Source organism: Chlorocebus sabaeus, chromosome 25, assembly GCF_047675955.1.
Source record: "Chlorocebus sabaeus isolate Y175 chromosome 25, mChlSab1.0.hap1, whole genome shotgun sequence".
Classification (NCBI taxonomy): domain Eukaryota; kingdom Metazoa; phylum Chordata; class Mammalia; order Primates; family Cercopithecidae; genus Chlorocebus; species Chlorocebus sabaeus.
The window spans coordinates 13,697,695-13,720,664 of NC_132928.1; the positions used below are offsets into that span (position 1 = coordinate 13,697,695).

General features: G+C 37.9%; 1 protein-coding gene across 1 annotated transcript in view; it reads left to right on the top strand.

Moving 5' to 3' along the window:
• Positions 1-22,970, top strand: part of USH2A (usherin) — a 785,943-nt gene that overhangs the window by 541,038 nt on the left and 221,935 nt on the right. The window contains exon 43 of the mRNA XM_007988447.3: positions 6,584-6,747. Coding sequence (XP_007986638.3) covers positions 6,584-6,747 — 164 coding nt within the window. The remainder of the gene's footprint in view (positions 1-6,583; positions 6,748-22,970) is intronic.

The following is a 22,970-nucleotide window of genomic DNA, read 5'->3' on the forward strand; positions in this document are numbered from 1 at the left end:
ACACATTTTCGTTTTATTTTTCAAAGAAGGGTAAGACTTGTTTAAGATGTAAATGCTTAAGCTAAACATATCATAAATTCTAAGTTTAAATCTTATCGACATATATTTTCATATATATTTTTAAACCTACTAAAATAAAGATATTTCGAGTCCTAAAAGAGGATGCCATTTCTGTGGGGATAATTTTCAAAAGAATATAACTTTTGTTTCTCTCCTTTGTAATAAGATTAAATGTGTATAGATGGCATCTTTATCTTTGCTAGTATGAAAGACTGGATCAGTTCCATGACATGTGTTTCTATAATATAAATAATTTCAAGTTGTAGCTATTAAGTAAAGAAGTTAACTTTGTACATAGAAAGGGCAAGTGAAAGGAAGGCTTCTCCCATGACTACCAAGATGAGGTAGATGCTATTAGTTTCTTCCTTAATAGGTGAATGTGAATAAAAATTGGGTCTAGGAATGAAAGCCAACTTCTGTCAATGTTGATATGCCATCTCATAGCCATGTACTCAATTCAAAATGAGTAAACATGTATTTCACGTTCAATTAAATTGGTCACAGTGTTTTTTCCCATTGGATTTTTTTTTTTCAATGCTTTACATTCCCCTCACGATGTCCTTTTCTGTTTTATCACATTAAGTGTTACCCCATTGTATTAGCCCATTTTGCATTGCTGTGAAAGAATACCTGAGACTGGATAATTTATAAAGAAAAATTTACTTGACTCATGGTTCTGCAGGCTGTACAAGAAGCCTCGTGCCAGTGTCTTCCTCTGGTGAAGGCTTCAGGGAGCTTTTACCCATGGTGGAAGGTGAAGAGGGAGCAGGTATGTCACATGGCAAGAGAGGGAGCAAGAGGACGATGAGAGGAGTGCCATGCTCTTAAACAACCAGCTCTCCCCTGAGTTAATAGTGTGAGCGCTCACTCATTACCGCAGCGATGGCAGCAAGCCATTCATAAGTGATTCACCCCCATGACCCAAACACATCTCACTAGGGCTCACATCCAACATTGGTGATCACATTTCAACATAAGATTTGGAGGGGACAAATATCCAAACTATATCACTCATGAAAACTGAGCTGCTAAATCCAGAAGGATGTGTTTTGTCATAGGAGGTTTTTTCCCCCTAGTGTTTTCTTAGAATTAAAAAGAAAAACTGCTTTCATTGTCTGTGTTTCTTTCTCATGTTGATGACAAAGTAGAACAAAGATGGAAGTTATTGCAAAATTGTCTGAGGTCTGATAATTCTGGTAGTGTAGGTATAGATAGCTACAGAAACATAACAGCTTCAACTTTCACTCACAATCTAAAATGTCTCACATTATAGAAATATGTAAGCATGATAAACATTACTCTTCAATTTTTGAAGCAAAGATCTTCAATACTATTTTTAGAATCAACAAAAAGATGTTTTCAAGTGTCTACCATCAACTGAAAATTTTAATAGCTATAGACTTAAGCAATGGAAATAGTATTGCGTTTTTCTTTGTTTGCTATTCCCACAAAAGATTTGAAGATGTAAGGAACAGTACGCTTTATGAGGCTTCTCAAATCCACACTTGTGTGATGGTGTACTTAAGCATACTTTGGGTTGTGGCAGAGATGAGGAAGAGTTAGTGGAAGAAGTAACTAAATAGCCTGCATTTTCAGAAGCATGATTTATGTTGGTGACAATATTGACACATGAATTCTGTTAGGACATCAATAAAGTTGACACATTTTTAATTCTGATGAAAATAACCCCAGGCATTCTGCAGCTGCCCTGAATAATTTTATTGGTTTCCCCAAACATATCAGACCCTTCCAAGGTACAAGTCTTCACATATTTTGCCCTGGACAAATGTCTTCAGTGGACAAAATACCACTTCTCATCAAAACCTGCCCCAAATGTTACCTCCTCCGTGAAGACTTCCCAGATGGATATGGTTAAATTAGATGCTTCATCTGATGCGTGTTCAAAGAAAAAAGAATAAGTGAATAAATACTTTAGATGTTCTCATTTAAAAACATATTTCTGTAAAATTTTATATATACTATGGCTCCAGGTGGACAGATAACAGTTTTATTATTTTTAACATCTGGCATATTGGTAATATCCAATAAATATTAAATGAATGAGCAAAAGAATGAACGAAGTGATGTATTAAATATGAAAAAGCAATATAATTTGTTTTCAAAATATTTTTAAAAGGAGCACTTTGCTACATTTCAGCAGAGATGTTTTTCTATTGGACAGGTAGATTTTTATCTCACTAACCTAACAAATTATATAAGAGACCTGAAATTTTTGAGACTGAGTGCTTAAATAACTATGAAACATCTATTCGTTCATTTATCAAATTGTCTATTCAGTAAATAAACAAATTAAAACTGCATCATTTAAACATAATCTGGTTTTCTAATTCATTGGAGTAATGACACCTGAACCTTAAAATGAATATTGTCCCACAAGTAAGATTTTAACACATATTACTTTTTATGAGGAAAAATACCATAGTCATGTCTATACCATAACAAAGTGTATAATTTGCTGTTTGGGGAGTGGCGGAGGGAGAAACCGGAGCACGGTCTCAAGCAAATGAGGGAAAAACTATTGTAATAGTCCAAGTATTCCTAAATGGACCCACAAACAATTGATTTTACTAGCTACATCATAGACTCAGTATAAGTATTCACTTACTTGGAATACTTACATTGCAAAAACTTTTTCCTACAGAGTTTGAAATGGACATTTTTCAAGACACGCCTAGAGAACACAGTTTGTATTTAGAGAAGAAATCGGTTGATACACATAAGTATTGTCATGAGTATATGATGTTAACTGATCTAGCATTTTTGTTTTAAAATGTATTATTTTATCATTTGTTAAATGGAATGTCTCATTTAATATCAACAATCAACACATAAGTCCATTTGAAAAATGATATACATAGAGTGAATGGAAAACCACTTCAAGCTAACTAATACATTCTTTCTTGATATGAAGTGGTGAAATGTGAATCAATATATATACGTAGACAAGTCATAGGTATATATTCTTACTAAATACAGACTGGAATTCAGACGAAATGAAAACAGTATATTTCAGCGTTTAAGAGAATTCAAGATCTTGTTTCCTCGGCCGGGCGCGGTGGCTCACGCCTGTAATCCCAGTAGTTTGGGAGGCCAAGGCGGGCAGATCACAAGATCAGGAGATGGAGACGATCCTGGCTAACACGATGAAACCCCGTCTCTACCAAAAAAAAATAAAATAATAATAATAATAAAAAAAATAGCTGGGCGTGGTGGCGGGCGCTTGTAGTCCCAGCTACTTGGGGAGGCTGAGGCAGGAGAATGGCGTAAACCCGGGAGGCGGAGCTTGCAGTGAGCTGAGATCCGGCCACTGCACTCCAGCCTGGGGAACAGAGCCAGACTCTGCCTCAAAAAAAAAAAAAAAAAAAAAAAAAAAAAAAAAAAAAAATCTTGTTTCCTTAAAAATTTAAGTTAACAATAGAAGTTAAAAAAAGTACAAAAGACCAATGTACAGCATCAAGTGAAATATCTACTCATTTCCCAATTACATTTTTTTAAAAAGTGGAAATAGTGGAATATTGGAAATGAAGAAACCCTACGTCCAGCTAACCCTATTAACTAGTTGCGAAAACGTATGCAAATCCACTTGCTTTCTCAGGGTCTCAGGTTTTTTTGTTTAATCTGTGAGATGTAGCAGACACTTTGTTATTTGAAGCAGATAAACTCTAAAGTCATCTCTTACTGTAAAATTTTAGAACCTCCTTCAAAACAGGCATCGCAATTTTATGTATCTATGTGACCTGAGTTTTGTAGATGTAAATTGTATATTTTGCCATACCTAAATTACGGTGAAATCTCTTAAAGTATTGTAAGAACTAAAGCCCTATAGAATTTATTTACAATCAACCCTTTTAGTGCCACTTGATATTGTTAATTCCACATGTAGAAAAGAACCAGAAACATGGTATCACTTTAAATCCAAAAAGATTATTAATTGTATAATAACATAGACATGTGGAAGAAAAATTTACGTATTATAGGAGAGGAGACTAGGTATCCAGACTCTAGCTATGTTTCTTTTAAGTCATTTTATGAAGTAAAATATAATTATAAGTATTTTACACAGGGAGAGAGCTAATGAAGCCAAGGTCGCTGGTTCAATTCCCTTGTGAGCCATTAGCTTCATTTCATTCCATTGTCATAGGCTTGCTACCCTCTTAACCCCAACTCACCATCCTTCATATTCATACTATTGGTTCCAAAGGAAATTTGGCCAGACTGTTTGAATGTGCAAGAAAAAATCTATTCCCTCTGCTAGAAAAATAATACAAAGGTCAAGCCCTAGTGATATGACATCATCCAAGTATGGACAGAACAGATAATCATTATAATTGTTATTATTACTATTATTATTATCATCACTATTATGTTGGCAGTTTAGCATCATGGTTAAAATAGCAAGCTCTGAAATCAGACTGCCTATATTTGAATCTTAGTCCTCTTACTTATTATCTCAATGACTTGGACGAGTTATTTATCTCTTCGAGCCTTGTTTTTCTTATTTTCAAAATAGGTATTATAAATGGCACCTTATAGAGTTTTGCGAGGAATGAATGGGTTAATATCTATAGAAAATGCCTGACAGCTATTAAGTAATTATTATTATTTTTTAGTTGTCTGGATCATGTGGACTATTTAGCACTTGCTAAAAAGCATATGTATTCATTTTCCAGGGCTGCAGTAACAAAATACCACATCCTGGGTGACTTTAAACAACAGAAATGTATTCTCTCACAGGTCTGGATATAAGAAGTTGCAAACCAATTTGTCCTCTGGGCCAGACTCCCTTCCAGAACTCTATAGAAGAACTTTTTCTTGCCTCTTCTAACTTCTGGTAGCCCTAGGAAATCCTTGACTTGTGACAGCATAACTCCAATTTCTGTTTCTGTTTTTACATGGTCATGACCTCCCTGTGTGTATCCATGTGTCTATAAAATTTCCCTCTCTTTTTTCTTCCAAAGACTTCATCTTTGAATTTATGGTCCTCCCTAATCCAATGTGACCTCATCTTAACTTGATTACATCTGCAAAAACCCTAGCTCCCAATAAGGTCACGTTCACAGGGACCAGGGGTTTGGACTTGAAAATATCTTTTTGTAGTATACAGTTCAACCCACTGCAGCAGACAAAGCAGAAATAAAAGAGGTAATAAACACCTGAGAAGAGATGGTAAAGCATCAGGGGTAGAAAATCTGATGCAAGCACTTACTTGGGAGAAATAGATAAATAGCCTCAAAAAGTCACTAAGTTTTACCTGTAATTACAATAAAGCAACACCCTTCAATGTGGCTCAGGCAGAAACCTGCAAACATATCTTTGGGCTATGAGTAAGAAACAGGATGAGTCAAGCAGATTTCTTCTACCTAGGTGGGAGCGAAATGCTCTGAGGATCCTGATATAATTTTGGTCAAACTATTTAGCACAATCCTGCAAATGGCACCTACCCACCCACACCCCACCACCTTTGCATCGTCACAGCAAAGATTGTGACATACTGAGACAAACACTATGGGCCTTGCATTAAAGATGAGGTATCCTTGATCATCTAATAAACCCAAATTGGGTAATGATCTGAGGCCAGTGTTTGCTCATCCAGGACAGGATGCCTCTGGGATGGTCGTGTGTTGCACTACATATTTAAGCAAGTATCTCAATCTAAGCTATTGTCCCCTCATAGCCCAACTGTGTCTGTGTATAGCATTTTCTTAAACAGGCGGTTCTGCACCAAACAAAGGAAGCCTGATGATCTTCTGCCCAAAACTGGTTTTAAAAAAAAATGGTGGCTTTACTCTATCGTCAATTTAATAAATTACTTGGAAAGTCTTCCTCATATCACATCATCATGTCAGTTTTTGCCTTCTGCAAAGTAAGATTCAGTTTCCACTGTATTGACTCAAGTAAATATGTTCACACTATGGCAAAATACAGCTCACTGTAGCAGAACTCTCAGCGGGAGAATGTTGTACACTTTGGTCACAGTTACAATTTAATTTAGGGGTTTATCTGTCTGCAATGAGATTATGGGAAGGAAGCATAGGTATAGGAAGAAAATGGTGATGAGGGATTCTGATATTTGAAAATGGATGAGTTTCCAAAAAGAAGAGCATAAAACTCTCTGGATCAAATTCAGATAGAAAGCTGGCAGGTTGCCTGATTTGTAATTGCATCTTGAATTGAGCTGTAATCCTCACCACTTCTGAAAACAATAAGAAAAAGAAAATGATAAACCACATTTGTTTTCAATAGCAATATTTATTCAGCATTCCGAATAAACTATTTCCCTGATGCTTTGGTTGAGACTGGCAAGTCACAAAGTTAATGATATGTGTTGTGTAAGAAGGGAAAATAAAATAATGTATTTTCTAGGGAGGAAAAGAAAACAGTATTTTGTGGAGGGATGGAAGGAAATCCTGTATTTTGTAAAGAAAAAGGAAATTATTTGTTGGAATTTTTGTTAAGTAGAAATTCATATACTTTTTTTTTTTTTAACAAAACAACATTTTAGGTTTACAACCTATGAATATATGCTCTTCGTACACAACAGTGTGGGTTTTACACCGAGCCAAGAAGTGACTGTGACGACGTTAGCTGGTCTTCCAGAGAGAGGAGCCAATCTCACTGTGAGTGTCCTTAACCACACAGCCATCGACGTGAGGTGGGTTAAACCAAGTAAGTAAGTTTCTCATACCTATGTTAACACTTTGCGGATTTTTAAAAGCGTACTCTTTCTTTACTATGACCCTCCCCCGTGTACACATCATTTTGATAGTGAAGTGTTACTGCTAAATTTTTACCAATCACAGATTGACAGGGCTAAGTCATTGAAAACTTTAGAAGGGCTGTTTTTATTAGTACCCAAATAAATTAAAAATGGACACATTAAAACTAAAATCCTGAGGCCCCTTTGCCATTCTTGAGAGGCAAACTCTCTCCTACTTTGACATTCTTCTTGGAACTCCTGCTCTCCCTCTGTCATTTCCTTTGCATGAACTATGTAATTTCTATCCTACCAGTCAGTCGTGATAGACATGTCCATGTATTAATTAGATACAGTGTGCTATTGTTCACTTTCCTTCAGAGAGCGCTGCCCTAATATCTTGTAACTCACCACTCATTAGCAAGAACCATTTAATTGGATTGCAATAATGGAACAGATTCTTCCCAGTGGATCATCTTCAGACTGGCTATGGACAGAATTCCAGCTTGATCCAGTAAAAGAAAGCCTTGGCATCACCACTGGATCCACTTAAATAATGCAGGGTTGACCCTGGACCTGCTGGGAACACTTTTTTAACAGGCATTTGGAGGAGTTCACAGAGTGATCTAATCTGTTCCTGCAACTTTAGAAACCACAATAACTGAAATTTTACAGTTACTTGGTCAGTAGGGTCATATTAACATGTTAATTTGTTGTGATCTGTTAATTTGTGATGACCCCTTATGACAATCAGAAAAAACAAAACAAAACAAAAACCCTGAATCTACCATGAGAATATGTATTATATCATTCTTACAGGTATAACTTGAGATCTGGCAAGCAGTTTAATCAAAACTTATTAGAATAATACCAAATATTGAGAAATATCTGATCAGGAAAGACCCAGTTAACACATTGTATTTATGAAAGAACACTCTGTTCACTGGGGCAATCATGTATTGGTGATATAAAAAGACAAAAAGTCACTACTATTTGTATAATATAACCAAATGATTTTGATCCAGCCTTGAGTTTGGTTACAGCTTAAGAAGAGAGATGCTCCATTTAGGATACCTGAGTGATATCAATTGTGAATTAAAGTCAGAATGGAGGATATCAATTGTAGATTAAATTAGTAGGTTACGTTTATCTGTGTTTCCACAAAATAACCCATTTTCACATAAACAAAAAAACTATCATTCTCGGGTTTTTATAAGGCTGCAGATACCTAATGATCTGTGACACTTGCATTGGGATCTCTTAAACCATTTTTAATGGAATAATATAAGTTAATTGATGCTTATGGTTACCCTCTGAAACACCTCTGGGAAAAATACAAAGTTTTTTATTTGGGGATGTGTTTTAAGGTATATTTCCATTCATCTCCCTCTTCTCTCTACTCCACCTCACTAACTGATTCGTCTTAAAAGCCTACTCATAAAGGTAGGCTCTCCCCCCTCATCTGACATTTGAATACTTCTGTTAAGATCCGGCTGGTGAATTTCCACCAATATAGGTCTTTATGTTATAATTGCATTCCTGAAGTAAGCGTGCTTATAAAAACTGACAAACCTAATAGATCTGAAGCAGCTCACTGAAGTTTCATTACCTTGGTAATCTGAACCTCTGACCTTCGGGATGTAGGTAATGCAATCTGCTGTTATTTCCATTCATACCTTGGAAATTTTTCAGATAACTATTTGTGAGCACAAAGGTTAACTCTCAGAAGAGGGTCAGTCTTGTGAAAGCGTGTTGCATTATCATTTTCTTTTGTGCAACTTGCTATCTTAAGTAAATTAACTAGTCAATCCTCTGTGTAAGGTCGCCTATTTTTTGCAATTTTAATTTTAAATTGTTGTCTTGATTGGATAGGAAAAACATGGCATACAGTCTAATACACTCAAAGGCAACAAACTATAGATCGAAAATATTTTGCAGTGGAAAATCATGTTTTAAATTTACGAATATTTGCTTATTAAAAATTACCTTCCAAAAAATACATATATATTTTTAAAAGCATGGTCTTTCTCTATTATGACCCTCCCCATGTACACATCATTTTGGTAACAAAATGTTTCTGGTAAATTTTTATCAATCACAGATTGACATGCATAAGTTATTAAAAACTTTTGAAGGGCCTGTTTTAAACATTAGTATCACATCCATGATATGTGAGATAAAAGCATCCTTGTGTTACTTCAGTTCATTTTTGGAAGGCAGATGTCATGAATTGGCAACACAGAGGCCATATTTCCTTCCTCCTCCAGCTTCCAGACACTGTTTTGCCTACAATATTTGAAAAAAATAATATTTGCAATTATTTAAGAATTATACATAAAGATGATTTGGGAATTCACTTGACAAGTCAAATGATGGGGTGAAACAATACCCACATTTCTGGAAGGAAATTATCAGCTAGAACTGGCTGCCCTTTTAGACACATCATGCCCTAAAAATCTGACCCAGTCCCCATTTTCCTGATCCCAATAGACAGGAGGTATTTATCCCTGCTTTACATGATAATACAAAATATTTTGCCCTAAATAAAATACATGAAAGATAAATTATATTGTAATTTTGAAAAATCACAGGTTTTGTAGGAAGAAAAATACCTCACTTAAATTATTTATACAATCCTCAGAGAAGCACAATGAGATAGAAACTGGCCCTTAGTAACTTACCAAACATTATAGATAGTAAGTACCAGTTCCCAAACTCAAATTTAGGACTCATGCATCAAATTTTCTATTTCTTATGCATTTAGGCTTAACAGTCACCAGCACTTTAACAAGAAAGATTTAATAGGATCCTTTTCATTTTGACTGCTCAGTCTAAAATAGAAGGTAAAATAAGAAAATGCCCGCCAAAGGGAGTACAGTGGAGAGACAGTGCCTCCTCTGAAGCTGATTCACTAAGGAAGTCAGTGGTGGCCAGAAAAGAGCAGTAAAACACTGTAGGGAGTGAGAGGGCAATGCTTTGTAAAAGAGAAAATGAAAAATCATCCAAATATTGTCCACTTTACTGTCTGTCAAGAGCTCACCCCAACCTTCAGATGTTCATATCTTGTACCATATAATCCTCCTGGTCTTGCTCTCTCCTTCCTCTTTTTTCCATCTTCCCTCTTTATTTCCTTTTAAAAAATGTTTTTGTAGAGACGGGTTCTCCTTATGTTGCTTAGGCTAGCCTCGAACTAATGGGCTCAAGTGATCCTCCCTCCTTGGCCTCCCAAAGTGCTGGAATTACAGCCATAAGTGACCATGCCCAGCCATTTGTCTATTTATCTTCTTCTACCTTCTCTCTCTTTCTTCCTATTTTCCTTCCTTCCTTACAGATACATTTATCACTTTCTCTGTCCTGAGCACTCAGTGAACTCTCTGGAAAATTCATAAGGTATGAGGGCATCATCATTAAGAGAACAAGTTTAAAACCACAGAAAAAGCATTTGTCTCATCCTGATCTCTTAATCAGAAACTACCAGGTTTGATAGCTAGAAGAATATCTGACTTTGCCTGAATTTATCTGATTAAAGTGGCAATATCTGTAATTAATTCTGAATCTTATCTCTTCTAAAAAGCACCTACCATTGTTGCCTCATCTTGTTCCTCTGTTCTCTTTTCCATCACTTTAATTATCAAATAGAAGAGACCACATCTGACTTTTCCATTGTCTTCTTTCTCAGTCACTTGTGCACCTGTTGTAATCTGTCTCTCTTCTCTTGTACTCTACGTGGTTTTCTTAAAGTCATTAGTTATCACCTAATGACCCGTTTCAAAACTCTCTTCTCAGTGCCATCCTACTGTCTTCCTCTTGTATCCAGCACTGTGAATGATCCCCTACTGACTATAATTCTTCCCCAATAATCATTACTCCCCTCTTCTCACTAACTACTTCTTCTCATCCCTAAATAAAGATGTTTCTCAAAGTTCTTTCCTGAGTCTTCCTGTCATACTCCTATTCTCCTGTTGGTGATTCCATCTATACTCAGTGTTTCAAATTCTTCTAATTACAAAAATGACAACAGCCAACACTGTATGCAGTCATATGAATAAATAATTTTAAAATAGGCTTTGGGATCAGGGATACTTAAATTTGAATCCCAGTTCCAGTATGTTTTGGCACTATGACCTAGAACTTAACCTGAGTTCCAGTTTTCTAATCTGAAATATGAGGATAATAAGAATAACTGCCCTAAAATACATTAAGGGCTAAATGAAATAATATATGTTTAACAATTTGTAATCACCTAGTATTTGTATAAAGCATTATTCTATTTCTAAAATGTGCATGGTCCTTTCCATAACATTTTATAAAATGTATAAAAGGGGAAGTCATGTCTAGTAAAAGCTTGGAAGTTGATTTTGCAAGGCTATTCAGATAAAAGCATTTCTACAGTGAGTTGAAGATGTACAAAGAATATATATTATTTTATAATTACTTGACTTGGCTAAAAGAAATTTAAAAATCTAGTTAAAATGTTGAAAACTTAGGCTGGGCACCGTGGTTCATGCCTATAATCCCAGCACTTTGGGAGGCCGAGGGGTGCGGATCATGAGGTCAGGAGATCGAGACCATCCTGGCCAACATGGTGAAACCCCGTCTCTACTAAAAATACAAAAAGTAGCTGGGAGTGGTGGTGCGTGCCTGTAGTCCCAGCTACTTGAGAGGCTGAGGCAGGAGAATCGCTTGTACCCAGGAGGTGGAAGTTGCAGTGAGCTGAGATTGTGCCACTGCACTCCAGCCTGGCGATAGAGTGAGACTCTGTCTCAAAAAAAAAAAAAAAAAGTGAAAGCTACTAATTATTGCATGGCATCCATTCTCCCCTTTTCCTTTTAGTGGTAGCCTTGTCCCTTATCTAGAAACTGCATTTACTAACCTCCCTTGCAATTAGTCATGGCCAGGTGAAATACCAGTACAATGTGTTTGTGTCGATAGAAAGTGAAAGACAATGTGCGTCTTTTTGGGTGTTTTATTAGCCAGGAAACATTGAGTGTGTGCCTACTTGTTCTATTTAGCCCTTTCCCTGGACTGGAATGTGGACATGATCATGTTCTCAGTTTCAGCTATGCAGTCGTGTACAACACCCAAAGAGATCCAAAATCCACATAAGAGAAAAAGACCCTGGGTTGTTAAGTGACCACATGGAGCACAGTCTGTTTCAATCACTTTGAAGCTATTACATGAGATACAAATTAACATGGATTTTATTTAAGCTATTGTATTTTGGAGATTTTAGGTTTCACCAGTTTCACTAACTAACTCATTCCCTGTTTGCCCATATCAATTTACTTTAAAAGTAGAAATTAGCTATCCTGTTTTTGTAACTAAATATAAAATGATGAATAATTAATACATCTATTACACTATCTCCTTTAAATACAGTTTTCTCTAGCAGGCCCCTGATAGAAGCTGGAACACTATGAGAGCCTAAAGGAGCTCTGGAGTTTCCAAAGTGCAAGTGGTTTTGTTTTGACAGATGCGTTAACTAGAGAGAAGACAAGAGATATGTTGCTCAGAAAACTAAGGAGGCTGACTCGAAGGATTATTACCCAAGAAGATAATCTTTCCACTTCATGTCAGCAGTAGTACCCTCAGGCAGAGTAAAGAATTTTCTCGAGAAGCAGTTTTGATAAGCTTAAATTTTCTAAAAACTATTTAGTTGGTGACACAGAGCCCTGCACCATAGAACTTGGGAAATTGAACTCTAATTTGGATAATCTGTGAGCAAGATCAAGCCTTCCATCATAAAATCAGCTTAACAAGGTCCCTCCAGGTTTTTACATTTGAGCAAAATTACCTTCCAAAATGAGCCTGCTAATGTGAGATGTCTGAAGAATTTAGTCCTAGACAAATAAATTAAGAGATCTAACAAATGACATGATTTACTATAATTGATCTGAATCAGTACCACAAACTTTTTTGTAAAGTGTCATATATAATGTTAGACTTTGAAGCCCATAGTGTCTCTGTCTTAACTCAAATTTGCCACTGGAGCACATAAACAGCAATAAGGTGATTCTGATTTTTAAATAAGCATGGCCGTGTTCCAATAAAACTTTATTTTGGACATTGAGATTTGATTTTCATATATTAGGTTGGCACAAAAGTAATTGTGGTTTTTGCCATTGAAGTAATGGCAAAAACCACAACTACTTCGCACCAACCTAATAATTTTCACTTCATGAAATACTTTTTTTTTCTTATGATTTTTCCCCCAACCAAATAAATGTAGAAACCATTCTTACCTTTCAAGGGGTGGGCCACACTAAGCCAAAGGCCAGAGTTAGTTCATGTACCATAGTTTGCTGAAAAAAAATATCTAGAAGACATGAGTGACATTGATAATCGTCTTAGTCTGTGTTGCTATAACAGAATACCTGAGGCTGTGAAGTTAATGAGGAAAAGAGTTTTGCTTAGCTCATGATTCTGCAGATTGCACAAGAAGCATGACTGTAGTATTTACTTGGTTTCTGGTGAGGGCTTTTGTGATGCATCAAAACATAACAAAGAAGATCAAAAGGTGAGTGAACATGTGCAAAGATGCAAAATCCAAGGGATGCCCCGGCTTTATAAAACCACTCTTAAGGAAACTAATTCATTTCCTCAAAAACTAACCCAGCCTTTCCAGAGCAAGACACCAAGCCATTCATGAGAATCTGGCCCCATGAACCAAACACCTCCAACTAGGCCTCATCATCCAAAACTAGTACATTGGGGTTCACATGAGGTTTGGTAGTGATATAAACCCTGATCCCCCTTTGCTGGGAACCATGGCAATAATTTAAGGCCATGTAAGAAGCATAATCTAATTGCTGTTGCAGGATAACTTTCAACTAGCCCCTCTATTATGGACTAAAGCCCTAATTCTCAGTGTAGCTGTGTTTGGAGATGGGGCCTCTAAAGAAATACAGTCATCCCTTAGTACATGCAGGGGATTGGTTCCAGGACTGCCTGCTGCGTATACCAAAGCTGTGCATACTCAAGTCCAGCAATCAGCTGTGCAGAATCCATGTATATGAAAAGTTGGCCCTCTACACGGGTTTTGCATGGGAGAATATTATTATTATTATTATTATTATTATTATTATTATTATTTTTGGAGACCGAGTCTCACTCTGTCACCCAGGCTGGAGTGCAGTGGTCTGATCTTGGCTCACTGTAACCTCTGCCTCCTGGGTTCAAGCAATTCTCCTGCCTCAGCCTCCCAAGTAGCTGGGAGTACAGGCACGTGCCACTACACCCCGCTACTTTTTTGTATTTTTAGTAGTGACTGGGTTTCACCATGTTAGCCAGGCTGGTCTGAATCTCCTGACTACGTGATCCGCCCGCCTCAGCCTCCCAAAGTGCTGGAATTACAGGTGAGAGCCACTGTGCCGGCTGAGAATACTATATTTTCAATTCTTGTTTGGTTGAAAAAGTCCCCTTATAAATGGACCCAAGCAGTTCACACCTGTGTTGTTGTGTTGTTCAAAGGTCAACTGTAATTAAGGTTAAATGAGATGATAAGAATGGGACCTTGATTTCAGAAGTTAGCACACAGGCTCGCTTGCTCTTTCTTTCTGTCTCTCCCCCAGCCTCTTCTCTCCCTTTCTCTGATCACAGAGGAAAGGCCATGAGAAAACTCAGCAGCTAGAAAGTAGCTCTCCAGAAGCCAGGGAAAGAGCCCTCAGTGGAAACCAAATTTGCTGGCACCTTGATCACAAACCTCTAGCCTCCAGATTGTGAGAAGTAAGTTTCTGTTGTTCAAGCCACCCAGCCTGTAGTATTTTCTTAAGGCAACCTGAGCAGACTACTACATATCTAACTACTGTTAAAATTATTTGGGAATTCATTATAAAGGAGAGGAACCTGTTCTACATTTGAGAATTTGCTCCATCTAAGTCAAATTTCTGACCAAGCATTGGAGACTGCAACTAAAAATAACATCTAATAGCTTTCAGCTCAGTGAGATTGTAATAGTTTGTTCTCACATTGCTATATGGAAATACATGAGACTGAATAATTTATAAAGAAAAAAGGTTTAATTACAGTTCTGCCTGGCTGGGAAGTCCTCAGGAAACTTACGATCGTGGCAGAAGGGGAAGAAGAGACAGGCGAGATAGGTGAGAGAGAGAAGGCACCCATAGGAGGAACTGTCAAACACTTACAAAACCATCAGATCTTGTGAGAACTCACTATCATGAGAACAGTGTGGTGGAAAACACCCCTATGATCCAGTCACCTCCCACCAGGACCTGCCCTTGACACGTGCAGATTATGGGGATTACAATTCAAGATGAGATTTGGGTGGGAACACGGGACCTAACTATATCAGAGATTAACTTGATATTCCTCCAGGTAAGGCAATACCTACTCAGATAAATTTATGTGGTCCACACAAAATACGTGTTATACATAACAGGATTAGAATATCTGAGAAAATATATCCCAATATACACATATTTAGCATAATCTCACAGGAAATCCCCATTCTTTTCTATTGCATCAAATGCAAGCGAGTACAAGCCTTAACTTCATATTATATAACTCTAACTCAAACATTCACATTTTAATTTTTAAGTTCACCTAGCTGCCACAGAAACACTTGAGAGATAACAAAATCCTAAGCCCCACCAACCATCTGAGTGGATCCCCACTTGGCCAAGGGGACCCCAGAGCAACCTTGAAAACTGAGTTCTTGGCTACAATGGGATGGGAAGTCAGACACCCCTCCCTTATTATACGCCATTAGGCTTACTTCCCTAAGCACTAAACAGAAACCAGCCCTTTCAAAAGATTCCATCACTGATTTCAAGCAACCATCTGATGCTGCCCTTCTTCTACTAGCTGATAAGAGACCTCTGGCCACAGAGTTGTCATGGATCAGTCTATGGAGAATGTGCAGTAAGAGTTTTCATGTCCTCTTCTTCACTGCTTGATGTCAGAGGGCTGAAAACTGCACCCTCAGATCGTGCTAATGCTGCAATTTTTGTACGTAGGACCCACCAGGGGATGTGAAACTCAATTGCACATGTGTATGTTTCTCCTTTCATAAATACTAATGACTCCTCCTGGGGCTTATTGAATATACATATTCAATGTTCAATATATTCAGTCACTCCACTCAGCATAAATTCTTGTTCCCTTTGCTCCTCCCTTGAAGTATCTGTTTCCGGCTTCTGGCTCAAGGCTGCCATATGCTTCCCAGGCTGTCAGAATGTCCATTCTGCAGGCTGCAGCCCTTTATGAAAAATGAAGCTCTCCTTTTCCAATTTATGAACCTCTTCTGTTGACACACTTCAAATTCAAGAAGTCTCAAATGAAACAAGTTTCAAAATATCCTCCCATAATTCCATGTTTTCTATCTTATTTAATGGGATTCACCCAGAAACCAAAACCCAAAATCTAAGCTATAGCTGTATCTCTTCTTTATTACTTTTTATTTATTTATTTATTTATTTATTTATTTATTTATTTATTTGTATGTGAATAAGTTCTTTAGTGGTGATTTCTGAGATTCTGGTGCACCCATCACCCAAGCAGTGTACACTGTACCCAATGGATAGTCTTTTATTCATCACCCCACTTCCACCCTTTTCCCTCGAGTGCCCAAAATCCACTGTATCATTCTTATGCCTTTGCATCCTCATAGCTTAGCTCTCACTTATGAGTGAGAACATATGATGTTTGGTTTTTCATTCCTAAGTTACTTCATTTAGAATAATGGTCTCCAGTTCCATCCAAGTTTCTGCAAATACCATTATTTTGTTCCTTTGTATGGCTGAGTAGTATTCCATGGCACATATCTATCTATCTAGCTAGCTAGCTATTCATATATATACATATATAGTAGTATTCCATGGTGCATATATATATATATATATTTATGTATATATATATACACACACACATATGCACACACACACATACACATGTATACACATACATACCAAATTTTCTTTATCCACTCACTGATTGATGGGCATTTAGGCTGGTTCCATGTTTTTGCAATTGTGAATTGTGCTGCTATACACATGCATGTGTAAGAGTCTTTTCATTTAACGACTTATTTTCCTCTTAGTAGATACCCAGGAGTAGGATTGATGAATCAAATGGTAAATCTACTTTTAGTTATTTAAGAAATCTCCACACTATTTTCCATAGTGGTTGTACTAGTTTACATTCCCACCAACACTGTAAAAGTGTTTCTTTTGCATCACATCTATGCCAAGGTCTATTATTTTCTGATTTTTTGATTATGGCCATTCTTGCAGGAGTAAGGTGGTATCACATTGTGGTTTTGATATGTGTTTCCCTGATCATTAGTGATGTTGAGTATTTTTCCATATGTTTGTTGGCCATTTGCATGTTTGTTGGCCATTCTTCTTTTGAGAATTGTCTATTCATGTCTTTAGCCCACTTTTTGATGGGATTGTTTGTTTTTTCCTTGCTCAGATGCTTGAGTTGCTTGTGGATTCTGAATATTAGTCCTTTGTCAGAAGTATAGATTTTTAAGATTTTCTTTCACTCTGGGTTGCCTATGTACTCTGCTGGTTATTTCTTTTGCTGTACTGAAGCCTTTTAGTTTAATTAAATTCCATCTATTTATCTTTGTTTTTGTTGCATATGCTTTTGGGTTCTTTGTCATAAAGTCTTTGCCTAAACCTATGTCTAGAAGGTTTTTTCCACTGTTATCTTCTAGAATTTTTATGGTTTCAGCTTTTAGATTTAAGCCTTTTTCCACTTTGAGTTGATTTTTGCATTAGGTGAGAGATGAGGATCCAGTTTCATTCTCCTACATGTGGCTTGCAAATTATGCCAGCACCATTTGTTGAATAGGGTGTCCTTTACCCACTTTATGTTTTTGTTTGCTTTGTCAAAGATCACTTGGCTGTAAATATTTGGCTTTATTTCTGGGTGCTCTATTCTGTTTCATTGGTCTATATGCCTAATTTTATACCAGTACCACACCGTTTTGGTGACTATGGCCTTATAGCATAGTTTGAAGTCAGGTAATGTGATGCCTCCAGATTTGTCCTTTTAACTTAATCTTACTTTGGCTATGTGGGCTCTTTTTTTGGTTACATATGAATTTTAGGATTTTTTTTCTAGTTCTGTGAAGAATGATGGTGACATTTTGATGGGAATTGTGTTGAAATTGCAGATTGCTTTTAGCAGTGTGATCATTTTCACAATATTGATTCTACCCATCCATGCATATGGGTTGTGTTTCCATTTGTGTCATCTATGGTTTCTTTCAGCAGTGTTTTATAGTTTTTCTTGTAGAGGTCTTTTACCTCCTTGGTTAGGTGGGTTCCTAAGTATTTTACTTTTTATTTTTGCAGCTATTGTAAAAGAAGTTAAGTTATTGATTTGATTCTCAGCTTGGTAGCTCTTTCTGTATAGCAGTGCTACTGATTTGTGAACATTGATTTTGTATCCTGAAACTTTGCTGAATTTATTTAACAGTTTTAGGAGCTTTTTGGATGACTCTTTAGGGTTTTCCAGGTACACAATCATATCATCAGAAAACAGCAACAGTTTGAGTTCTTTTTACTGATTTGGATGCCCTTTATTTCTTTCTCTTGTCTGATTGCTTTGGTTAGGACTTACAGTACTATTGATATAGGAGTTAAATAGAAATTATTTAGGCAGATAGTGAGGGTAAGAGAGTCCTCAGTTAGGTTTTCCTTTTAATGAAAAGCAGCCCCTAAATTATTTCTTTTTTAAAAAAAAGCAACCTGATAAGTTGAGCTGCAGACATAGATAAGCAAGCTGGAAGCTTGCATGGGTGAATGCCAGCAGCTGCACCAATAGAAAAAGGCTACCTGGGGGCTAGGCATGTTGAACATAGTGGCTCCATCTGCCCTTTTCTTTGTCAACCACATGTACAGTAAGGAATAGACAACATGGCACTGGCCAGGTAGGGAACACAACTGCGTAATAAAAGATTAGGATGGGGTGGCCAGGTTATTTGCGCACTGTATAAATGGCACACCTTGTCCAACCGATCTTTAGACCCTATGTAAATCAGGCACTGCCTCCTCAAGCAAGCCTATAAAGCTCCATGCACTTTGCTGTGGACTGGAAGACCCACTTGAGAGCCCTTCTCTCTCTGCAGGAGAGAAAGCTATTCTCTTTTTCTCTTTCTTTTGCCTATTGAACCTCCACTCTTAAACTCACTATGTGTCTGCATCTGCTTTCCATGGCATGAGACAACGAATGTTGGATGTTTACCCCAATGATTCTGCTTCACTGTGTTGAATAGAAGTGGTGAAAGTAGGCATCTTTGTCTTGTTCCAGTTCTCAGGGGGAATGCTTTTGATATGGTTTGGCTGTATCCGTACCCAACTCTCATCCTGAATTGTAGCTCCCATAATGCCCACATGTGGGAGGGACCTGGTGGGAGCTAAGTGAATCATGGGTGGGTCTTTCCTATGCTATTCTCATGATAGTGAATAAGTCTAACAAGATCTGATGGTTTCATAAAAGGAAGTTTCCCTGTATGACTCTCTTCTTGTCCACTGCCATGTGAGATGTGTCTTTTACTTTCTACCATGAGTATGAGGCCTCTCCAGCCATGTGGAACTATGAGTCCATTAAACCTTTCTTTTGTAAATTGCCCAATCTCCAGTATGTCTTTATCAGCAGCATAAGAACAGACTAATACAGTAAGTTGGTACCAGTAGAATGCGGCACTGCTGAAAAGATACCCAAAAATGTGAAAACAACTTTGGAATTGGGTAACAGGTAGAGGTTGGAACAGTTTGGAGGACTGAGAAAAAGACAGGAAAATGTGGGAAAGTTTGGAACTCCCTAAAAACTTGTTGAATGGCTTTGACCAAAATGCTAATAATGATATGGACAATGAAATTCAATCTGAGGTGGTCTCACTGAGATGAGGAATTTGTTGGGAACTGGAACAAAGGTGACTCTTGTTATGTTTTAGCAAAGAGACTGGCAGCATTGTGACCCTGCACTAGAGATTTGTGGACTGTTGAACTTGAGAGAGATGATTTAGGATATCTGATAGAAGAAATTTCTGAGCAGCAAAGTGTTCAAGAGGTGACTTGGGTGCTGTTAAAGGCATTCAGTTTTATAAATGAAGCAGAACACAAACGTTTGGAAAATTTGCAGCCTGACAATGTGATAGCAAAGAAAATCCCACTTTCTGAAAAGAAATTTAAGCCAACTGCAGAAATTTACATAATTTACATAAATAATGAGACACTAATCCCCAAGACAGTGGGGAAAATGTCTCCAGGGCATGTCAGAGGTCTTCATGACAGCTGCAACCATCACAGGCCCAGAGGCCTAGGAGGAAAAAGTGGTACTGTGGGCCAGGCCCGGGGTTCCCATGCTGTGTGCAGCCTAGGGACTTGGGCCCTGTGTCCCAGTGGCTCCAGCCATGGCTGAAAGGGGCCAGTGTAGAGCTTGGGCTATGGCTTCAAAGGGTGCAACCCCCAAGACTTGGCAGCTTCCACATGGTGTTGAGCCTACCAGTGCCCAAAAGTCAGGAATTGAGGTTTGGGAACCTCCACCTAGATTTCAGAGGATGTATGGAAACACCTGGATATCCAGACAGAAGTTTGCTGCAGGGGCAGGCATTCATAGAAAACCTCTGCGGGGGCTGTGCAGAGAGGAAATGTGGGGTGGGTGCCTCCACACACAGTCCCCACTGGGGCACTGCCCAGTGCTGCTGTGAGAAGAGGGCCACTGTCCTCTAAACCCTAGAATAGTAGATCCACTAACAGCATGCACTGTGCACCTGGAAAGGCACAGACAATGCTATCCTGTGAAAGCAGCCAGGAGGGAGGCTGTACCCTGCAAAGTCACAGGGGCAGAGCTGCCCAAGACCATGGGAACCCACCTCTTGCATCAGCATGAGCTGGATGTGAGACATGGAATCAAGAGAGATCATTTTGGAGCTTTAATATTTGACTACTCTGCTTGATTTTGGACTTGCATGGGGCCTGTAGCCATTTTGTTTTGGCCCATTTCTCCATTTGTTTTTTTTTGTTTTTTTTTTTTTTTTTGAGACGGAGTCTCGCTCTGTCGCCCAGGCTGGAGTGCGGTGGCGCAGTCTCCACTCACTGCAAGCTCCGCCTCCCGGGTTCACGCCATTCTCCTGCCTCAGCCTCCCGTGTGGCTGGGACTACAGACGCCCGCCACCGCGCCCGGCTAATTTTTGTATTTTTAGTAGAGACGGGGTTTCACCGTGTTAGTCAGGATGGTCTCGATCTCCTGACCTCGTGATCCGCCCATCTCGGCCTCCCAAAGTGCTGGGATTACAGGCGTGAGCCACCGCGCCCGGCCCCATTTCTCCATTTGGAACAGGTGTATTTACCCAATGCCTGTAACCCCATGTTTCTAGGAAGTAACTAACTTGCTTTTGATTTTACAGGCTCATAGGTGGCAGGGACTTGCCTTGTCTTCGATGAGACTTTGGACTGTGAACTTTTTAGTTAATGCTGAAATGAGTTAAGACTGTGGGAGACTGTTGAAAAGGCATGATTGGCTTTGAAATGTAAAGACATGAGATATGGGAGGGACCAGGGCAGGATAATATGGTTTGGTTGTGTCCCCACCTAAATCTCATCTTGAATTGTAGCTCGCAGAATTCCCATGTGTTGTGGGGGAGACCCAGCAGGAGATAATGGAATCATAGGGGTGGGTCTTTTCCATGCTATTCTTGTGACAGTGAATAAGTATGATGGGATCAGAGGTTTTATAATGGGGAGTTTCCCTCTTGTCTGCCACCATGTGAGATGTGCCTTTCACCTTCTACTATGATTTTGGGGCCTCCCCAGCAATGTGGAACTGCGTGAGTCCGTTAAACCTCTTTCTTTTGTAAATTGCCCAATCTTGGGTATGTCTTTATCAGCAGAATGAGAATAGACTAATACAGCTTTCAACCTTTCCCCATTCAGTATAATGTTAGCTGTGGTTTTGTCATAGATGGCTTTCATTACATTAAATTATGCCCTTTCTATGCTGATTTTGCTGAGGGTTTTAATTATAAGGGGATGCTGGATTTTATCAAAGGCTTTCTCTGCATCAGTTGAGATGATCGTGTGATTTCTGTTTTTAATTCTGTTTATGTGTTGTATCACATTTATTGACTTGCATATGTTAAACCATCCCTGCATCCCTGGTATGAAACCTACTTGATCATGCTGAATTGTCTTTTTGATAATTGCTGTTGGATTTGGTTAGCTAGTGTTTTGTTAAGGATTTCTGCATCTATGTTCATCAGGGATATTGATGTGTAGTTTTCTTTTTTTGTCATGTCCTTTCCTGTTTTTGGTATTAGGATGATATTGGCTTCATAGAATGATGTAAGGAGTATTTCTTCTTTCTATATCTTTTGAAATAGTGTCAATATGATTGGTACCAATTCTTCTTTGAATGTCTGATATAATTCAGCTGTTAATCTGTCTGTTACAGGACTTTTTTTTTTTTTTGGTAACTTTTTCATTACCATTTCACTCTCATTGCTTGTTATTGGTCTGTTCAGAGTTTCTCTTACTTCCTGGTTTAATCTAGGAGAGTTTTATATTTCCAGGATTTTATCTATTTCCTCTAGGTTTTCTAGTTTATTTGCATAAAGGTGTTTAAGTAGCCTTGAATGATCTTTTGTATTTCTGTGGTATCAGTTGAAATATCTCCTGTTTTGTTTCTAATTGAGCTTATTTGGATCTTCTCTCTTCTTTTCTTGGTTAATCTTCCTAAATGGTCTATCAATTGTATTTGTATTTTCCAAGAACCAGGTCTTTATTTCATTTATCTTTTGTATTGTTGTGTTTGCATGTTTAAATTGCATTTAGTTCTGCTTTGATCTGGGTTATTTCTTTTCTTCTGCTGGGCTTGGATTTGATTTGTTCTTGTTTCTCTAGTTCCTTGAGGTGTGACCTTAGATTGTATATTTGTGCTCTTTCAGATTTTTGATATAGGCATTTAAGGCTATGAACTTTCCTCTTAACACTGCTTTTGTTGTATCCAAGAAGTTTTGACAGGTTGTTTCATTATTATCATTCAGTTCAAAGAATTTTTAATTTTCATCTTGATTTCATTGTTGACTCAATGATCATTCAGGAGCAGATTATTTAATTTCCATGTATTTGCATCATTTTGAGGGTTCTTATTGGAATTGATCCACAATTTTATTCCACTGTGGTCTGAAAGAGGACTTGATACAATTTTAATTTTCTTAAATTTG